This window comes from Ambystoma mexicanum, chromosome 2q, assembly GCF_040938575.1.
Source record: "Ambystoma mexicanum isolate Mex_15411 chromosome 2q, UKY_AmexF1_1, whole genome shotgun sequence".
Taxonomy (NCBI): Eukaryota; Metazoa; Chordata; class Amphibia; order Caudata; family Ambystomatidae; genus Ambystoma; species Ambystoma mexicanum.
The window spans coordinates 561,833,831-561,850,869 of NC_090924.1; the positions used below are offsets into that span (position 1 = coordinate 561,833,831).

At 40.4% G+C, this 17,039-nt stretch overlaps 1 protein-coding gene across 6 annotated transcripts in view; it reads left to right on the forward strand.

The window, feature by feature from the left end:
- ADCYAP1R1 (ADCYAP receptor type I) overlaps positions 1-17,039 on the forward strand; it is a 1,274,377-nt gene that overhangs the window by 743,109 nt on the left and 514,229 nt on the right. For all 6 annotated transcript variants that reach the window (XM_069647708.1, XM_069647709.1, XM_069647714.1 and 3 more), the window contains exons 5-6: positions 12,317-12,355; positions 14,972-15,075. In XM_069647708.1, the coding sequence (XP_069503809.1) occupies positions 12,317-12,355; positions 14,972-15,075 (143 nt within the window). The remainder of the gene's footprint in view (positions 1-12,316; positions 12,356-14,971; positions 15,076-17,039) is intronic.

Here is a 17,039-nt window from a genome sequence, read left to right on the forward strand (position 1 = left end):
GAAGGGAACGGGAGGGGGAGTAGAAAGAGAGAAGGGAGGAGAGATAAGGAGGAGCAAGACCATGGAGGGATTTGAAGACAAGGCAGCGAAAGTAAAATTTTAGCTGCGAGCGAAATGGTAGCCAGACAAGGTAAGAGACCGAAGTAGAGATGGAGTCACGGGAGGTGAGGAGACAAAGGGTACGAACAGCAGAGCAGAATTTGTTACAGACATGGGCCTTACAGGGAAAAGAGGTTTCATATTGTGCATTTTTAAACATCTCCCAGGCTTTTGATCGTTTAAATCATGCACTCCTCTGGAATAAGCTAATGGAGATGGGCTGACCCCCAAGTTTATTAACTATACTGATTGCCCTGCACTCTGATACGAAGGTGAGGGTTGGACTAGATCAAAGTGTAATTATAACAGGTGGATAAATACTTGTTGCGCCCTATGACAGGCTTGTGTGTTAGCACCATTTTTATTTAATTTATATATCTGTACACTTTTTAAGAAGGTTCCAAATTTTCCACCAAAACTAGGGTTTTTGCCAATATGGCCTATGCCAAAAAGTACATTTTATTTGGTCTATTTCTGAAAATCGCTTGTAAGTTGTCTATAACTTTAAATATTTAGGGGTCGACATCATTGCAAAAAGGACCAAATGAATGAACCTAGAACAAATAAAATAAGATCAAACATGACTGAGTTACTGGTGTTTGACAGAAAGTTCAGCACATTCTCTGCATTTGCAGTGGTTACGTTTTACTCCCAAAAAACAATCCTGCATGCTCTTTACGGAGCTGAAACAGGTTTGTTGCCTAATCAGTGGAATAAGGTGGAATCATTGGTATGGAAAGATTACACCCCCTTCTGAAGGGGATACCCATTGCAACCATTAGGCACAAGATGGGTTTGACCTCGAGACAGGCCCATGTTGAGTGGAAGAAAATGACATTTTTTAGATCATTTTGGCAGCCCCCACACTGCAGCCTGGTCTATTAATTACGCTCTCTGTTGCTAAATAACAACTATAAAGTGTTGACTGAGTGGTTTCAGCAATCGGTAAAACTTCTGTTTGAGAATGACTTAGATCTTCAGAAGCTTATGGTGTCTCCATTCAGGAGTAAAAGACAATTTCTGAATGGGACTGGATTAAGAACAGAGTCTTTGCAATTAATTATCGTTTGTTTTATCATCTTAACTATGAAGTGAGAGCTTTTAATGAGATGTCTTTCTACCTTAAATAACATCCTTCGAGGAACCATAGGTGTGAAATGTTGTGCTTCAAATTGAACTTATTCCCTAGTAGAAAAGTAATTTGTGCAAGACAGGAAATTCAACGTTCTAAGCGAGTCTCAATATATTCAGCCAACAATTCATCATCTTAAAAAAGAATTTACTTTTTTGTCGGAATCTCGTTTTAACTCTAATTCGTTTTGTACCAAATTAATGCCTATTTAATACAGAATGGTTCTGGGCAAGGATTTTAAAAAGGTTGTGAGCTTGCTGTGGATATAGCAGTTTTAACAATTTGAAACTTGCATTGTATGTAATGAATTGCTTTTGTATCACTCTAGATCTGAAGATTTTATTTGTGTTGAATGTTTTAGTAATCCGTTCATTGTATTGAACTGAAGTGTGTTGTATTGAATTGAAATTACTGTTTCTTGTGGCTGTTTTTGCAAAGGTTTTGTAACCATATGCAGATAGATAAATAAATAAAGATTGCAGGAATGGCAGCAGCAGATGATATCGAATGGATCCCAGAGAATATCCGACCTCCTGAATGGGGAACAGGAGGTTGTGTACCCTAAGAGAGACACCCAAGGGGAAGAAAGCCCTGTGCTAGCAGTCAGATTTTCGGGACTTCCAATATGCATCAGGCTGCGAGTTGTATTTGAAGCAGAAGGTAGTTACAGGTAACTGGAAATGCGTAGCCAACAAAGTACCCATTCAGATGAAGGGTAGTGGGAACGCATATGCTAGAGCACCAAGGTAACAGGAAGAAAGAGTGACATGAAGCCGGAGTAATATCAGGACGACACGAATCAGGAGAAACCTGCAGCAACACGAAGGACAAGGAACATGCTGCAGGACTCAGCAGGAGCGAAACAACGCACTGCACGAACTGTGATCATTGCTTCTATTGTTTGAATTCGGGTACAGCAATCCTTGGGTGCCATTTTGGAGAAGGCTAAACCGCTCGTAGCAGTGTACTTCAAACCAATTTTCCAGTGCCACATTGAGGAAGGTGGCATCCTTCTCCACACATCCCACAGACCAAGCAGAATTATGTTTCCTGACGTGGGTAGGTGGAAGACATTTCTCAAACACCTGAACATGCTTGATCTGTAATTGGCTCGAAAACGCACCGAAGAGAATGCAGGTAGATAACCCCTCTTTTGAGTGCTGTTGGAGTGCACATAGCGCATATGCACTGGCATGTTACTGGTAAGCGCTATGGACAATGTGATGGTCCACTACATTGTCATGTGCCATGGTAGAAAGTAAACCTAACCCGTGTGGGCTTGACATCCCTTATCTCTTTCCTCTTGCTCTGATTTCTGTTCCACCTCTGTCCCCATCAGTAATCATAATCTCTTTGACCTGTGGCTTAAAAAACCTAATACACTGCTCCACAATCCCTACTCCTCTCTGTCATTCTAATTCTTGTTTCCAAACGAACTCCTTTCTCTAATACGTTGACTGTGGCTCTTCCTTGCCTTGCTATTGCGCCTTCTTCTTTAGAGGAGCATCCTCAACTTGCATTTTCACTATGGAATTTTTCGAGTCTCTTTTGTTGGAAATATTGAAATAATTAATATTGAATATAATTGAAATAATTATATATATTGAAATAATTTTGATGGAAATGTCGCTGCCTGCCAAAAGTGTACAGTGGTACACATGAGTCGCCAACTCTATTTTATTTTAACATTTTTCTGTCTCATTGATTAAACCAGATACTGATATTTTTTATTTGTGTGCACCCAGTGCAACTACCATATTTTAGTTTCCCACAGGAACTTCTAGGAAGTGTATTTTATGTTTGAAAATTAGTAAATAAGAGGAGGAGTGGTTGGATCAGGAACATTGAGCGTAGTATCAAAAACGTGAGAGAGTAAAAATCACAGTGAGGATATGTACTGGGGACAGCACATACTGACAACATAAATCCTACCTTTGAGGTGTACTGGGGCAGCTGAAAAAGCCCCAATTTCTGCCCACTTCTCTTTTCACAGTCTATTTCTCAGCAGTCCTCCTTAGTCTCATGCCATAGAAAGCGTTTTCTTGTTTCCCCTAGGAACATCCCACCCCAATAAGAAACCGGCAATAATCATTTGAGGTAGAGTGTTGGCTCTGCATGCCAGCCACCAGAAGACAGGGACCTGACCGGAAATGATCAGCTCGCCATGGTTCTGCAATCCGAGAGACTGGCAGAAAAGGGGAGAACAGCAGTGCCAACAGTGTGCAGTAGACATGGAAGCTGTGCAGTGCTGACGTACAGCTGCAGCAGGCAAACAGGGACACTTACAACAATCAAGCACCACCAGACACTAATAAAGGTGGCAAATCCCCCCACCACCCTCCACACATAATGGGACTTCCCTTTGGGCTACAAAGAACAGAATCCCTGGACATGAACTCAAGTATTCAGCATCCACCATTTCTGTTCCACAGCGGCTCTGTATGGAAGAATTGGGTGGGATGTAGCCCCCTATTTGTAATCATGTCTGCCTACAAGACATCCCAGGTGGGGAAGAAAGGGCTAATTTGGCCCTGGATATGAGCCAACCCAGAGAGGGGAGGGAGATGAAAGGGGACCACAGGAAATGTGGGCTATTTGGGTGCTATCAGAGGAGGAGAAGGTGGAAGACCAAGAGACCAGCAGGATGGGGAATGAGCAGCTGAGAGTGGAGGCAATTGCTGGTGAAGGTGAGGTATTAGTTAGTGAGTGAAAGTGGTAGGGCATTGAAAGTGTGTGTGTTCGTGTGGCAAGTGTCATTATAAGAATTAGTGTAAGTAGTAACTGTGAAGCCTATGGTTTCAAGTGCAATTGGGGTGTTTGAGCAGTTGTAGCTTGAAGGTAGCAATGGTTTGGAAAGAATAGTAGTAGGTGGAGGGAGGATTAATGGTGAGGAGAAGGGAGTAGTTGTGAAGAAGAGGGTGGAGTGACACAACAAGGTTGAGGTGAGATATAGAAGGAATACATGATGTCAGAGGGACAGGAAGTGGAGAGAGGAGTGAAGGAGGCTAGTGGATTGGGGGGTGGAGGTAGGACAAGAGAGGGAGAGGAGAGAGTGAGCTGAAAGAAGAAGACAGAATAAAGTGGGGTGTATACATGGCACAAATCCCACCTGCCTTAAGACTGCTAACAACTGGTTAGAGTATATAGATGGCTAAGGGCCTAAAGGTCAACAACTCGGTGCACTTAGCACTTGGCATACTGAGGGAGAAACAATCACTATATGTCAACCGATAGTTAAGGATGTCTTGGCTAAGGAGAAAGTGCTTGTAGACAAGGGACAGAGAAAGAATGGTGTTAAACCTACTGTGTACCACAAGCACAATGTATGCAGCACAATTATTAAAACATATGTTTAAACAAGAGTTGAGTGCATGAGTCTTGGAATAATGTTTTTCTTGTCAGTTTTAGTATCTCAAAAGGGTTTGTAAGACTTATCCAAATGTTCTCGCTCACGCCAGCCACATTGAACCACAACAATATCATAAGCCAGTGGCACACCACCATTCGTTCAAACCCAGTCGACTTCCATGTTCAACCAGATAGTCAGTGTCAAACAATGAACACAAGGAGATGAACCAATTGCACAGTTTTGCTTGCTCAGTGAATTTAAATAATTTAAATTCTATAGTAAACCCAGATGTAATTTCTTAAGGCTCACATTAAGACGTTCATTAATGATGGAACCATTTAGCTACAATCATGCTTCTTTTGGAAGACCATGTTTTCAGGAGGTTTTTTTTTTTAAACAATATTGTCGTGTCAGTTTATCATGTGATTTATATAAAGCTCTACACAGCAGGATATTATTTTAGCTCTTGAAAGTCAAACATTAAAAAATGAAAGCTCCTTTCTGTATGGCAACAACTGTTCTAATGTCTCAGCATTAACGCATAACTTAAGTGTCTGATCGTGGGCCACTCATCTATACTCAGTGTCTAACATTTTTACATCACCAGTCCTTAAATCTAGGGTAATTGTCAGTCCCTAAATGTGGCTTAGTTCTGATGGTATGCTCTTCGAAATAATATCACTTATGGTTTAACAAGCTAAAGTGTTACTTCATATGTATTTATAGAAACCAATGTAATGCTTGATGGGGTCAACAAACAAAACACAATTGAAATTCTGTAGGCACTTTTTTGTTAATAACGAAAGGGTCGTGTTTGGATAATCAAACTGATGGGGCTATAGTTCATGCTGTAAACCCTCTTTTTTATACTCATAATTGTAATCTGGTTCCTGGACAAGAAACCCCAGTAGCAACTAACTTATCGGTAGCAGGCATTCTTATTGACAGGGACTAGACAGCCATGTCATAGCTCCACATAGCAAAGGGTGGACTTCCATCTAGAAGTCAGGCAGCCTGTCCTTCATGTCTGCCCAACTTCAGTAAGGTGCCACATAATCCCATGTATCTACCTGGGGCTGATTTAGGATACCACCAGCAGCAGTGCTTAATCACTTTCCTTTCATTAATATTAGATATCTATTAGAGTTATCAGGTTGTTCATAGATTTCAGTAACCAGTACCAAAAGGCTTGCAAGCGGCCCGCTCTGTCCTTCCAACATCTCTCCTTTCAGACTCCCAGGAATAACTCATGGGTCTTTGGTCTTGCTAGGAGGAAAAACATACAAGGATATGGATGGGTGTTCCCCTTTATGCCGGTAATCAGGCCAGCATCATGGAACAAACAACTATTGCTTGTGTATCTTTCATTTAGCCTGATAACTGACTCCATTATCCATGATTATGCACTTGCCGTTTCTATGAGGCTTCTAATCTCATCTCTTTCTGTATGTGGGGGTGGGGAGAGTACTTTTTTATTGTGGCTACTAATCTATGTCCCAGACACTACTCTAATTTCATATATACTTCCGTCCTGTCTGATATTGTTAAATGATGCCCTGTACCTATGCTAGAATAAGTAACCTCATTTTGGACTGCTTATGTTTCCCTTGAAATGCAACTAGTTTATTATTCGAAATTCTGCACGGATGAAGGGAGTCCGGAGGAGTTCCTATCCTTATGTTGATTGTTGTCACAGCAGCCTATCAACTACGGTTTGTTAATGGGGCAAAGGCGGGGGGCACAGATTCCTGGATCCATTCAATTCTTTGATTTGGGGGGAGAATTTGCCGTGTCCCAGGCTCCACCCAAAATAACTTAAAACAGCCCTGTCCGTGCTAAGCCCGGTCTGCTCTGGGGAATTTATTTATTTATTTGTGCTTAATTGTTATAATGTGCTACTCGCCCATGGGCCTCAAAGCGCACATCGTGCTTTAATGCATAAAATGGGTTTGAACATCCACGGCATCTGGCTATTCACTCTTTTCATTTGACATGCTCCCCACAACCTTGAATGCTTTTAATCTCCAGGAGATGATGCACCAACTCTGGTAAAACCCACAGTCCTTCCGCTGCTAGTGCAAAAGCAAAAGCAGCAACGTTAAAATAGCACTGCAGTTTACTTGGACATTGCAATCCCGTCAACAACTCTGTGTAATTAGAAGAAATGCAGCTGGTCATTGCTGCTGCCTGCTTTGCCTGCTTGACATTCACTGATCCTGTGGCAGGTGCATGAGTGTGTCAGTCACACATTTTCCCCTGGCCTACACGGTGACCTGAACCTTCCATAATGTGCACCAGTGGGGTTGCACTCAAATATACTACACACACTAGTGGATAAAGTCTCTGATTTCAATTGGCGACCATCGAAACAACAAGAGTGAGTGTGAGCATTCCCAGCTTGCGCCGTTTGGCCTCTGGGCTGCATTTCCTGCTGCAGGTTTCACATATCTGTCCTCCTCCAGTTAAGAAAGGAATATATGGTCGTGCCCTTTCTCATTATGCGAGTACCACAGTGCATTTTGTGCATGCCACTAGTCCACAATACTTGGCCACCTACATGCACAGTAGCACACTAAGAGGTTGTGCATTTAGTTACTAGGGAAATAGAGTGCTCGTGTCCATTGCATACTCTGAAGTCAATTGCATCTTGGAACTAGGTTAATTTGGAGCCAGACATGGATGTAATGGTTGAGGAGTGGACTGAACAGTTATGTTTTTTGGGACTATATTTTTGTTACAGAATATATGTTGATGGTGAATAGTGTACATATATTAACAAACACTACATTTGGGAAATATGTTTTAAAATTCCTAAAAACACTGACATTGCTTTCTTTAGTCATGAATATCCTGGAAAATTCTTATGTGCAAATACCTCACCCCAGGCTTTGAATCCTACACACCCTGATGTACGTGTCTCCTGGCTCTCTGGGCCTCAGAATCATACCTTTGGATTCAAACATTAGCTTAGGACTGGTGGGGTTAGTCAGACATTAGACCAGGCGGTGCCCATGTACAACCAATCAGGGGGAATCCCTTTCACATCTGAGATGTATACACGCATTGTGGCATGGGGGAGACTACTGTCTCCTCCAGACATAAGAGAATGGCATCATTGTTATGAACACCCACAACATCCTTCTCCTTTCACTAAACTGAGCAGCAGGTGGTTGCCCTGCCTTCAAAACGAGACCAGCTGGAATGCTGATGATGGAGTTGGTAACGGGAGGGACAAGACTACTTGCATCAATCCTGAAATAGTCCCAGAGTGTCTGGATTAAGTGTTCTATTGGCAAATGATACATATAAACTTCATTTGTTAAAACTACATTAAGAATGGATGTACAATGTTGACGAATTTTGATTCATGTAACAGCTAATATATTGTTATAATAGTTTATGGAAAGGACGCACTTTTATCTAAACTCTAGTTGATGGCATCTGCTGGGAGGTTTTATCAAGTCAGTATGTTTAATCATCTTAATTAGTGGCCTCAATATTTGCAATGATTAAATGAGTGATGTGCAAAAGAGGGTAATAATGGCTTGAAGTATACACTGGTCAAAGAGCTACTCTTCTTCCTTAGTGTTAGGACAGTTCTCATAAAAAAGACTTCATAAAAAAAAACATATCTAAGGCAGTGCAAAACCCCCACTCTAAGTATAAGGCTGTACCACCTGAGAATGTTGGGTAGCATGGACAGAGCAGCTAGGCTTATTTTAGGGGGCAGAAAGGGCTCTAGATCAATACAAAGAAATTGTAGTATACATATGGTTTAGAAACACTGATACAAAAGGTATTGTAAAAATAATGATTTATTTTAAATACAATAGGCCAAGATAAATCTTGGAGAAGTAAGTACTATTCACATAAGTTATACACACATGTATAAAACCAACTCAATACTTATGGTATACAAACAAAAGTATAGCCCTATTAAGAATAGCAATACGCAGTTCAAGGTGAGTCAAACCTAAAGTTATACATTCAGCAAGGCAATATGTTGTTCTTTGGAAATAAGACCAGTTTAGTTACCTTTAGATTGCAATAAGTAAATCAAGGACAGCAGACCCTGTTGGTAGCAAGGTTCAGTGTTATTCAGTTATAGAATCACTTAATCAGATCAACACTGCTACATGTAGATCGTGAAACATTTGGAACTTTCTTCTATTATGAACAGATACAGTTACATCACCAGAATTACTTTTAAAAACATAGTTCAGAGCTAGTAAAGTAACACATATGCTCTAGTGGGGCCTTAAGCTACTCAGGGATAGGTATGAGCACAGTCAACCATTTTAGAAGTGCACTAAGCATTTCAGGTAAAGCAAAACCCAATTACAGTTTATGAAGAGCAACAGCTATTCAAGGTCAGTGTAACCTATTGGTATGTGAACTATCCACTACCTAATAGCTAGCTATACCAAGGATACCTTGCAGAAGTGTAGAATACAATTCTAAGGTAAGTAGGAACATTATGACTATTTTAGAAGTACTCTAAAGTAGTTCAGGGAAAGCATAACCCACTTTTAGAATGGAAAATCTATTCAAGGTAAGGAAGTAACATGTTATACTTTTAAGAATTGCATTCAGCAATTTACAGGTACGTAAGAACTCATATACTTGTAAGAGTGGCTACATGCAACGCAAAGATAAGTATTAATTCTAGCACTGTTTTAGAAAGGCACTAAAGCTGTTCAGGGAAAGCAAACCCCAATAACACACATTTCGAAAGACACCATTTATTTCAAGTTGTATAAATCCGATTGGTCAACTTCTACACTCATTCACCTTAGAAATGATACAACTCTACAAACAATATTGTGTTTTAGAAGATTGAACACAATTTAAAAGCTAGTAAAATAACTTTTATACTTTTTAAAGGAGCTACAAGCAATGTACAGGTAAGTATCAACGCCAAGGACATTTATTCTGTACAAGAACCAAAGTTACTCAACAACTCATTTACAAGTAGGTACTTTCAGCACTTGTTATAGATTTCAAGACAGAAGCCTTATCATCAGAGTCCTTCCCTTATTCTAAAGCATGAGTTCTCCTGATGGCAGAAGGGGGACCCTAGTGGTCTAGGACACAGCTGTCGGTAACAATAGGGTTCAGTTGGAGGAAAGTCAGCATTCCAGAGAATATCTCTTCAAACAATCAGAGTTAGTGAAAAGTGTTCAGGGACTTCAAAGTAGGCTCCCTATACGTGTCCCAGCATTAGGTGTGGGCAAATGTTATGGGCAAACTCGCAACCACAAAAATCACCCACTCAGCCTCACAGGATTCACACAAGACTTAAGGTAAGTATTACCAAAGCCAACACAGTACCTCAGCTAAGAAGAAGAGCTTGGAGTTGGTCGTCATCCCGAGACACTAGCACAGGACCCAGCCCGTGGATTCTTGGAATGGTGACTGAAGAATGGAAACTGTCAATGACAGTTGAGAGAAAAGACTTTAAATACAGGATTCTTCAAGGCTTCTAGCGATCCTGCAGTTGCGGTGCCCTTTAACAGGTACATACTGGGAAACGAATATTGCCGGTTGGATTCTCTTTACTAATCTAGTCCTGTACTCTGGTGAGGGGACATAAAGGATTTGAATCATGTCTATCGAGGTCTAGCAGGAGTCCACCTAAGTTTTGTCAGGAATCGGACTTCGGAAGATGTTGCACTGCACTCAGGCTCGAGGTCAGTGGGTATTGGTGGTTTGCAGCCCAGCAAGGTAACAGCATGTTGAGGGATGGCTCATTTTAGAGGTCTTGTCACGACTAGTGGATCCTGTCTGCCTCTGTGTAGTAGTTGTTATATTCATTCAGGACTGCCAGTTTGATTGGAAAGAATGGTTACTTCAGGTTCTGGTTACACAGCAGGCTCTATGGTCGCTGGAAATGGTTACAGCCATTGTTTCTTTGTGTTCCTCTTCAGATTTTGTTTCAGTTGTTGATTTGTCAGCAGCTTCCAGGATCAAAGTATTTATCAGGAACCACAGTATAACGTCTACAAACTCTGCCTACAGTTTACAGAAAGGGCCAGCTATCTGTCCAATCAGGAAAAACAGCTCCCCAGCAGGATCTTGTTCCTTTCAGAAAAGGTGAAAGACAAAGGGGTGCAGAGTTGTTTACTCCTCCCTCGCTTCCTGCCTTCAGAGACATTCTGGAGCCTCGGCGGGGAACACAAAGGGTTCCAGCCGAAGACAAAACTTCAACCAGGATCTTCCCTACCCAGGACAGCATAAGAAGATCCAAGAAACAAAAGATACATGAGAAACAGCAAAAAGAAGGAACCTGTCATTCTAACAGAATGTTAACCCTCCTGTGCATTACTGCAGCTGCTTTGACAGCCTGCAAGTAATAATGATTAAAAGTCATAAAGGTAGATTCACTGCCACCAGCCATTCAAGTTGACTCATAATTGTAACACAAATTTTACCTGGTAAGTGAGACATAGGATAAAGTGTATCTCCCCAGCTCTCCACTTAAGGTGGGGTGTGCTGGCTCACCATGTAAAATGTAAATGGGCTGGAAATCCCATTTTAGACCTTGGGAACAGTAGTTCACCCAGGTTCATTAAAGATAAATTAAAAAGGGAAGCCTAAAGGCAACCCAGCACCACTGAATTTAAATGCTGTGTGCTGCAATAGTACGTAACTTTCAGCCCAAAGGTTATAGGACACAATAACTCCATTCACACGCTATGGAAAGACATGAAACGTCACCCATAAAAATAGTAAAAGACTAGATTAGAGGGGAAAAAGATTCCCACTCAACTTGGGAAAAGGACACATAGGGCCTCATTACGACCCAGGCGGTAAGTTACCGCCTGGGCCGTGACTTTGCCACCATGGCGTAAACTACGTTTCCGACCTTGGCGGGGCGGTAAGTCCCCAATCCCCATTTACCCTTCCCCATTCCCATTTTTGCCCCATAGGGCATAATGGGAGTGGGGAAGGCGTTAATTACGCCACCGTAAATTACGGTGGCGTAATTAACTCCATGGTCCCTTAGCGCCATGGATTTTAACACCTGCTAAAAGCAGGTGTTAAAAGCGCCATGGCGCTAAGGGACCTCGTAATTGGCGGTAAGGGGTCGGCGCAGCTAACGCTGGCGTAAACCCCTTACCGCCAGGGTCGTAATGAGGCCCATAATCACCAAGTCCAAGCAAAAGGTTCTGGGGTTGACAAAGGTCAGGAAGATTATTCACATTTATGAAAATCTTATCTAACAGCTAATGGCCAGATAATTTTGAAATAATGATTACAATCATATGGGTAGTAGTTTTTAGAGAGAAGCAGAGGAATGCCCTCTGTGAATCTGATGGGGCAATACATGTAATGTATGTAGAGGCAAGAGAGGGATATAATTTGGAAATATTGTGGTTGAATAAGGCAAACTGATGACATCTTGGCACTTTGACATTGCAGGTTTGGAAGAGTCTGATTTTAAATGTTTTACTAATATACTATTGATGCTGATTTGAGATGAACTATGAGGCTTATGTGCTGTCACTGATGAACTAGCTTTGCACATTTCTTGCACCTGTTTGTATTTAGAGGTTATGTTTAACAGGCCATGCATTAACATGCTAAAAGTGACCTGGTAAGACATTTGTACATAAAAAAACATCCAATCAAATGCAGCATAGATAACTTTCATAACATTTCATATTTGTGCAATGAGTTTATATTGTTCAATGTTGTTCTTTTATTAACTCTCTTCTTGCGGATTTTTTCTGCAGGATGGAACCAAATGGAGGAGTTTGGCGACTCTTCCTCAGGTGAGAAAAGGAACAATGATGATTTTCTAAGAATATATGTCCTTACACTCACACACCCACACCCACACACACACACCCTCATCAGAGCCACACAATATGGTTTTGTACAACTTATACATACATGTTCATCATCCATAATTCACAAAGACCTCATATATAACTACATCATTTGAGATCGCCAAAATCACAGTTCAAAATATTTTAATAAAATACATGTAGTAGTTTCACTATATCAAGATATTTTCTTAACTCTTTGTAAGGGCCATCCGCGTGAGCTTCATGCAAGTGCATAGTATAACTGCAGTGATCTGAACAAAAGTACAAATTCCCAATACTCACCCTTGAACCTGTCAGTGCTTGCTAGCCAGTACCTTCATCTAGCTTGGCCTTGAATGGTTGAACAATTTGGTCAATAGTTTCTCCCGTGTTTTCCTTGTGAAAAGATGTTATATTATACTCTGAGGAGCGTGAGCCTATAATGCATATTTGCCAGAAGAGCAATAGGAGAGATATAGCTAATTCAATCTAGACAATACAGAAGATAAGAGCTGACAAAATGTCCCTTGTAGTCATGTGTTACTTACTCTGTGAAGCCTGATTACAAATCCTACACTTTTGAGATAAAGATGGTAGGGCACATGTGAATTACCCTTGAATGATTAGCAGTGGGGCGTGTAGCATTAGAAAAAATCTAGAGCATGGAGTGCGGCTACCTTACAGAGCAGCACCCAGACCACGACAGAACATTAGTCTCACGGGCAGTGCTGTTCAGCCCGAGGCACTCCGCTTTGCTATGTGGTGGACCTCCATGAGGTTCCATCAAATCCAGATGCAGAGTTCACTCGGACAGAACCTGGCTGCATGACCTTTGATTTGTGGTAGGTACCCACGGCACATCTTTGAAATGTGAAAGGATCCACTTGCCACATGGGGTGCAGTTATATACTGGACACCATGGGTGTCAAAGAAATCCTTATTGTCCTCCCCATGAGTTCACCACTATGGGGTACTTTGCATGTACATCCCCTAGTTTCTTTGTATTTTCCACTTTCCTATTCTATTGATTTTGCATGTCACATGCCTTTAATGAACCATAATGCAAACTTGGTGAAAGTTGAAGGACCATCATGCAAATGAAGCAAATAGTAGTACCAAATACCAGAAATAGTCAAAGAATAGGTTAGACCTGATTCACATTTAATTGTGTCAAATCGTAACAACTAGCAATAACCCTCCCCCCCAAAATCTCGTAGTCTTTAAAATATATTATTTTATTTGCATTAATAGTGCATCAGTTGTAACACTTTATTTCACTTGTTTAGTTTTTGACTACTGCTGCTTCTGAAATATGAGAGAGGTGTGCCACAGTCACACTTTGCCATAGGCAAGATACATGCTTGCATCAGCCCTGCATACTTCTGAGACTGTAAACACTGAAAAGAGCATGCTGTGCTTTTACCTTAAAATATATAAATAATATCAAGTTAACTTTCAGGTAGGTTGCGTCCAATGATTTCCTATTTGTTATATTTTTATCTTGCTGTGTTATTTATTATTGAAAGTTGCTGCTATTCTCTCCCAAACAACAGCAAGCCTACTAATGATGGAAAAAAACAGAATACACAGTAATTTGTTTTGGGATCAGCAGAGTGCACTTTGATGAATTCTAATCTTGGTCTAAGTAATAAACATTCTTTCACATCTTATCTAAACAAATATTTTTACTGAATCTCAATTTGACGATTCCATACATCTCGATTTCTGAGATTTAATAAATGACATCAATAATCTTTTTCTTGTGACTCAAAAACGCAAAGGTTGACGACTGAATAAATAACAACACTGATCATGATTCCCGTTTTACTTAATTTGACAATGACTGGCAATGACTGGCTAGTAGTGACTGGCTACCAGTGACTGGCTAACATGAGTTTAGTACATAAGCAGTATAAATGTGTTACTCTGGTGCTTCTTCAGAGCCATATATATTGAATTTTAGCTACAACAACATCATTCATTATCTTTTCAAGATATATTGTTCAATCATTATCGTAGCACATTCATGTATATTGAAAGTGAAAATTGGAAAAAGAAAATAAGTTAAAATATGTAATGGGATAAATTCAATTACCGGGCAATGTGTAATGAAATATTCTTTCTCACATTACATGTATATTACCTTGCTATTCCTTATCTCATATAATGTAGTAACATTTCAATTCAGTAAGACAATAAATGTACATTTTACATTTTCTGAGTCTCCAAAACAATTCCATCTGTGGAATAAATCAATAGTACAATATAATGCATGACTCTCCAAACGGTGTAAGGATTAAAACGATGTTAATCTAAAGAAATACGCTGAGTTGACCTTACCATTTATGGCCCCCTTACTTATGTCAATCTAAAAATACACAGACTGTTACATTAATATCCCATTTAATCTGTTTCACAAAATGTAAATCATATTGGCAACAAATCAAATTGAATGACACATCTGCTGATTTTTAAATGTGAAATGATTTTATGATTTTGCTATCAGATTGTATTTTTTAGAGGTACTCTTTTTTTATCCAGCGTTATCATTTATATGTTGTAATTATTTTTTTTATGTAGGAGATATCAGCAGGAATTGCACTGAAGATGGGTGGTCTGAACCTTTTCCTCACTACTTTGATGCTTGCGGCGGCTTTGAAAATGCAACAAATTCAGAGAACCAGGTACGTCTGTAATGTTTACGGAACTAAAACACACATAGTACACAATATAATGAAGCACATGTTATTTATAGGTGGCAGTGTGTTGTGAGGTATAGGTCGTCTTCCTGCATGCCTGCAGATATCAATTCTAATCTGTAATGAATGCAATATATATAACTGTTTAGAACATGATTTTTTGATACTGGGCTCTGAAGTACACCATGTTAGATAATCTAATACTCAGAATGTAAATGTTATTTTCATAATTTCTGGCTTCTATTTCAGACTAAGGGATAGATATAGGGTGTGAAACCATTCTATTCTGGTCAGAAGAAGTGTAAGGGAGAGCAAGACCTTCTTTATGCTATGCCCAAACTGGTACCACCACTACGCTCATAAGCATATACGTCATGAATGGGAAACAGATGGAAAGTGAATCATATACTTGATTTCCTTCTCTTTTTGGTAGCAAGGGCTGAGGACAAGCTTTCCTCTTCAGAATGGTGAATCATCAGTGGAAGCATCCAAACAACAATATTACATTTAAATGACAAAATGAAAAAAAAATGTTCCAAGCAATATTACATAAATACACATCATACTCAACCCACATAACAATAAAAAACATTTTCATCCAAGCGATTGAATCATCTGGACTGAAAATACAAAGCATTCAAAAAGAGAAAATATTGCTTTGTTTGACAAACGTATTGCCAATTCTCACTCTTGCATCGCTATTTATTCAAAAGGCCATACTCCTAACCACATTTTCACTAGTGTCCTAACGAGCGGCTCTATTTACTCATCTTTTTATCTCCTGTACTGACCACCACCTAATCCCCTTCCATCTGCCTTTTCAATGCATCTCGGGAGGATAGCTCAGCAGCAACGTACTCGCCTTGAAAGCAAGACAAGACGCAGCATCAAAGGTTCGATCCCCAGGTCTACGCTTAGAAACCTCTGGGTATTAAGCACGTTATAAATAACCTATCATATCATATCAAGACCAAATGAATATCATGTCAGCAAAAATATACATCTGTCTTGGGCAAAACCCCACTCCTGTGGTATTCTCCTTATCTTTGGAACCCATCAAAGCTTCATTTACACTCAGACCACTTTGCACACTATTTCTTTAAAGAAGGGCCTCTCTAATTTCAGTGATGCTTTCAAACTCATCAGCACTGTGAAGCAAAACTATCAAACCCAGCGTTGAATATGCGACAACTACACTCCGTCATTAATAGGACCATGTTTCCATTGATGCAGTAAAAGCATTTGATTAAGTATACTGGGAGTGGCTGTACGCTGCCCTTAAACACTTTGGGGTGCCAGAGGGATTCCTGAGCAGGGCAAGACTGATCTATACAGCACCTAAAGCCAGAGTGCAGACAAGTACATATATTTCTGAAGCATGGGACCTAAAAAAATGCACAAGGCAGGGATGCCCGCTGTCACCCATGATATTCATCCTAGCTCTGGGACCTCTCATGATGTTCCTTCGGTCGGAGTTTGAGAAGGTGGGTGTGACAGTAGATGGGGCCAGGCATGTCATTTCCCTCTATACAAACGCCATGCTGATATATGTCCAGAACCCGGAGAGTAACGGTTCATACATACTCACGGTTTTTAAACATGTTTCTCTGCTCTCCAGAATAGCCATAAACTGTAGTAAATCATGCATTTTCCCGCTGGTGGGCATAGACAGAGCGCACTTGCCTGATCTCGGATTCAAATGGACTGCAGACACCTTCAGATACTTGTGGGTGAATATTTTTCATGAGGCAAGGACCTCCCAAGAGCAAAATACTTTGAGAGTGCGGGGAAGAACAGAGAAATCTATCAGATTCTGGAAGAGGTTGCCTCTGTCCAGGGTAGTTGTTGCTCACTTGTTTCATTACTTTATTAATGTCCCATTCCACATTCCTCTGGTTTTTTCATGTCTCTGAATACCATGGTGAGGGGATTATTATGTGGGTCTGGAA